The sequence below is a fragment of the Penaeus japonicus genome, unplaced genomic scaffold (genome assembly GCF_977035675.1).
Source record: "Penaeus japonicus unplaced genomic scaffold, GWHDUDI00000001_assembly GWHDUDI00000020, whole genome shotgun sequence".
NCBI classification, from domain to species: Eukaryota; Metazoa; Arthropoda; class Malacostraca; order Decapoda; family Penaeidae; genus Penaeus; species Penaeus japonicus.
In genome coordinates, this window is record NW_028234422.1 from 33110469 (window position 1) to 33115468 (window position 5000).

Genomic DNA, 5000 nt, shown 5'->3' on the forward strand with positions numbered 1-5000 from the left:
TCTCTACTTTCAGTGCAGCTGCATTTGAAATCTGATTTCAGTTCATTAATTTTGGTGAAAATACCTAAAACTCCATAAATACTTTTAAAATGCCTGAATAACATAAAAGAGTGAGTACTTTATGAGCCCAATAAATAATCCAACCAAAGTTTGTGTCAATAGAAAAATAGGATCATTTGGGCCGTCAAGAGTGTATGAAAGCAGGGGATGGAGGTGGAAGAGGAGGACAAGGTGAAGAAACAGTTAAAAATATATATGGTCTCTACTACACGTACAGATGGAGAACATAAAAATTGTACCCACAGTAACTATTGAGAATATCGCAAAATGTGAACAACTTACATGATGAAATAATGCAGTAAAGCTCTGAAATCAACATGAAGCTGTCATACCTCCAAATGGGGGATCCAAACCACCATGTTAACAGGAGCAAACTTTCAATACAAGGCACTGAAACTAACATCTAACGACTCAGCAGTTTCAGAGTCATGTACTTTGATTCAGGTATGGTTAAGCATGATGATTCCAATCACTCACAGGGAGGTTTGAAAATTTCATGTGAACTGATACACTTAAAAGTCTTTCAAAGCCAACAAAAAAATCTGGTGATAATTAAAATCATATTGTTCATTTGAGTGCATTCAGCTAATGCCAAACCTGAGATCAACTCTTTCATTTATTATCAAACAATTAATAAAAAAATAAAATAAATCTATCAATATAGTAGTAGTAGCAGTAGTAGTAGTAATAATAATAATAATGATAATAATAATAATAATAATTATTATTATTATTATTATTATTATAATAATAATAATAATAATAATAACAATAATAATAATAAAATAATAATAATAATAATAATAATGATGATGATAATAATAATAATAATAATAATAATAATAATAATAATAATAATAAAAATAATAATAATAATGATGATGATAATAACAACAATAATAATAATAATAATCATAGTAGTAACAATAATACTAATCATAATGAAATACAGCAGTGATTGAAAACTGACTATACATATCCTTATAAACAACTACTATATGCTTTCAATTTAGCCTTGAACACAAGTGGAAAATTAAGATAAAAGAAATACTTCAAAAAAAGTTATACATACAAAAACCTGTGGCCACATTGCTTATGCTGAAAGCATGCATTTTTCCTTCCCCCTCATCAATGTAGGATCAATAATAAATTTGTGATTCAGAACGTGGCATACTAGTACAATCATCTTTAAGGTTAACTGGGCTAGTTCAAAGATGGGGTAAAGCTGGACCACTGGATATCAAGGTTTGGCCATTTTGTCATAAGGCAAGTTAGGAACTCCGAGTTGGCTGGGGTGTAACCGACGTGGCTCTCTTGCAGGGTAACACATCCCTCTGCATATGCAATCTGTGGGAAAACATTGTTTAAAATCATTTTTTTTTTAAATGGAAAAAGAAAAATAACTTATTTAATATTAGTTATAGGACTCAAAAATGTTTTATGGAAAATAAGTATGCTGAAGAAAAAGTTCTGTTCTTTTCATTTTGGGGGGATTTACAACCACAATGATTTCAAAATTATAAGTTTAGCATCACATCAATTACAAAACAAACAAAAAAATAATTAGCAACACTTCAATAAAATACTTTATATAGTTCCAAAGAGGCATGTGTTTCATGGGTTCAGTTTTCATTATGCAGAAAATTTTCTTCATAGATTTTATAAATAGCTTACAAGGAAGAAATCATTGTTTGTTCTATGTATTGTAATTGTGCATTGCTTAAATTTTTAGTATGAATCAATAATTTTTATTTACTTGCCTTATCAATTATGCTTCACAATCTTCATTCAGTTTCCTATACTTTCTACTGAATTTCTTGTTCATCCATCTTTATAGATTATCCGAGTAATAATAGTGAAATCAGACTAGCATACTTCTAACTCTGTTTAACTAGTTTCTCAAGTAAAGTAACCTCCTACAGCCAATTTAGCATCATTTACCTTTAATCTACCCAATATTTCTCAACTATTATGTGTGAAAGTTCCTACATAAGTATCAATTTGCATCAGCAATCCACTTACCTTCCCCAAGGGGCAAGATGATTCAAGGCCATTGTAATGATACACAATAAATGTGTCTGGGGGAGTATAGGACTGCTCTGGAGTAAAAAAGGCTTCAACGAATTTGTGATACAGGATGACACCTATATTGTCTGGATCCAGTTCATTCATCATGAATTTGATACTGAAAAGAAAATGCATAAAAACTTCAGAAAAAATAATTAATCTTCCTATGTTCCTTCCACATCTTAAAAATAACAGCTCACTAGCTCATTTTACTTCTTTAGAGATGTAGAGAAATTTAGTATAAGTGAAATATTAGAGATTTATATCAAATAAAAGAAAATATTTTACATTTTGCAAAACACTGATCAGTAAAAATAAAATCACATAAATGCAAAAAAATAATCCAGCTGTTCAAGTGCATCTATGCCTTTCTTCTTTTGTCAAGTTTGCCCTTAACAACAACACATGACCATAAAAAAAACTCAAACTGACTTCTTTCTAAGAGAGGCAACAAACTTCAGAGAGGGACTCATGTTTATCCAAACACTCCAAATCAAAACGTAAAGCATGTAAGGTAAACCACCACTTGGTCATTCCCTTGGGAGAGGACACTCACAAATCATCGTCAGTGCACATATTGAGCTTTTCCAGGACATCCTTCAGTTTCTCCTTCTGAATGAAGCGGTTTCCCTCGGTGTCATACCAGCTAAAGACCTGCTTGGCTCGTTCCACCTCCGAGTCGGGGGTTACCAGCTTCTTGCTCCATGAGAATAAAACTGGCAAGCACACCAATATCCTTATGGTCGGTATAGGGTGACGGAAGGTAGCAGTAATAAACGATGAAAGCTGTGGATGGCTCGATTGATGATTGTGACAATGACGATGACGATGACGATGACGATGAAGATGAAGATGAAGATGAAGATGACGATGACAATGACGATAACAATGACAATGACAATGATAACAAGGATGAGGACAATAATGGTTATGGTGTGATTTTGATATAGATAACAATCAGATGATGATGATCAGCCACTAAAGATGTAATGAAGATGTTATCAATTGAGAATCATATTAACTAAAGAAACTCAAGACAATTACTCTGTTTATATGTTGTATATCAAAGTCGATCCTAATGCTTGCTACAAAAAAGAAAGAATATCAATAAATTGCATTCAATTTCCCTGAATCTGTCCCTGTTTTGTTTCTTAGGTGACCCTGGGTATCTGTGTCAAAGCCAGAAAGGCTAGTCAAAGTCAAGGTCATACAAAAACCCATAATTAATTATAAAACTAACAAAAGAGGTAATAAGTTAGATTTTCACTGTGATCTTTGTTTCAAAAATATAATTTGGAAACTCTAGCCAAGCTCTTGGAACAAATTTAGTGTACCTCTAGAAAAGAAACAAGTATTTTTAAAAAGTGAATACTGAAAGATGGTTATGTGTGACATACATATATGTTTGCTGACTGTGTATATTAAAAACTATGCCAAACATTCTGAACACAATGAAAATGAAAGAAATGGTTATGCTGAAAAAAATGAAAAGCTGAGATTATGGTAGAAAAAGCAGGAAATGTTAAAAGTCTGAATTGGCAAACATTGTAAACTAACATTCATTTGTATTTCACAGTTAGTTCCTATCCTGTTGATACATTCTATTCATTAATCTAAGAGGGATAAACTAAAAGCATAAAAAACGCATTAGTTGGAGTTTTATTAAAAGGCATGTGTTATGAAAATTTCTATCAAAGGAATTGCTTCTCTCCTAGATTTTGACCTTAAGTGCTTGGCATTTTAACACAATAATTCACAACAGTGCAACATGTCACGAAATTGCAATCTATCTGTAAACGTAAGGAAGAACAAAAGATTATTTACCTACAAATTTTTTACTGCAACTCCTTTTTTAATCTATAATTTTTGTTCTCACTCCCTCTTTCTATCTACCCTTCTCTCGCAACCATTAATCTTTCTAAATTGTCCAAGCACCTGAAGTTGGGAATGCAAGAACAAAACGAGGAAAAGCCACAGCAGCAATACAATCACACCTTCCTACCTGTGAGATGCGTTTCAGATGCAATCACCCAAACGGGGGTGGTTGGATTCTTGAGATACCATCCCACCTGCACATAACGGAGATGTTCTAGTCGTGTTAGAAAACCAACCACCGGTCTTTTTAAAACACCAACCAAATCTGTGGAGGATGTCAGAGATAAGCACATTGAAAATAAAACACCAAGTTAGTCTAAGCTACAATTTACATAAAAGAAAAATTAATAGAGATATGAATGTACTATTAACCCATTCACACCGGGGCGGTTCCGGCTTTGCATGGTCGCAATGCCGGGGTTTTCGAACGCATAAGCCTAACGCCTCGAGATTCTCGGACGCACAAGCCGTGAGCCTGGGCTGCCCACTCACTCACCCCGAGCACCGGCCTTGCCCTGATATCTCGTCCCCGGCGTCTGACGCAAAAACCACAAAACGTATCAGCACGTCAACCGGCACGAATGGGCTAACCAACTAAAACATAAACAAGTCCTTGCTGGTAATAGTAAACTCTTCCCCTTCCCTATTCGGTCTAGAAAAGAGGCATTCTCTTAGGAATATGCAAAATAATCTTTAACAAAATATTTGATCTCCTTTTAGGATCTTGTTAGTTTTGCAAGATTCAGTGATGATAATAGTTATGATGTTGGACATTACTCAGTATATGCTACTAAAAATCTAAGCAAAAATACATTAAAATTTACAAGTGCTGGTAAGCAGTTGGTGATGATAAGATTCAAAGGCCACATAAATGACTAAAATTTGGGAATCACTGCTCTGGAACTATTATTGAGTATCTAAAATCAATTAATATCTCTTTTTTATATAAATATTACCACACACACAAAAAAAGGTTTCTCCATACATAGATGTCAGCC

The 5000-nt window shown here is 33.5% G+C and overlaps 1 protein-coding gene across 1 annotated transcript in view; it reads right to left on the reverse strand.

Moving 5' to 3' along the window:
* LOC122257521 (ubiquitin carboxyl-terminal hydrolase MINDY-3 homolog) overlaps positions 1-5000 on the reverse strand; it is a 17597-nt gene that overhangs the window by 1391 nt on the left and 11206 nt on the right. The window contains exons 7-10 of the mRNA XM_043022832.2: positions 4130-4267; positions 2684-2843; positions 2083-2245; positions 1-1407 (exon numbers count right to left, since the gene is read on the reverse strand). The exon at positions 1-1407 is cut by the window's left edge and continues 1391 nt beyond it. Of these exons, the coding sequence (XP_042878766.1) occupies positions 1264-1407; positions 2083-2245; positions 2684-2843; positions 4130-4267 (605 nt within the window). The 3' untranslated portion in view covers positions 1-1263. The remainder of the gene's footprint in view (positions 1408-2082; positions 2246-2683; positions 2844-4129; positions 4268-5000) is intronic.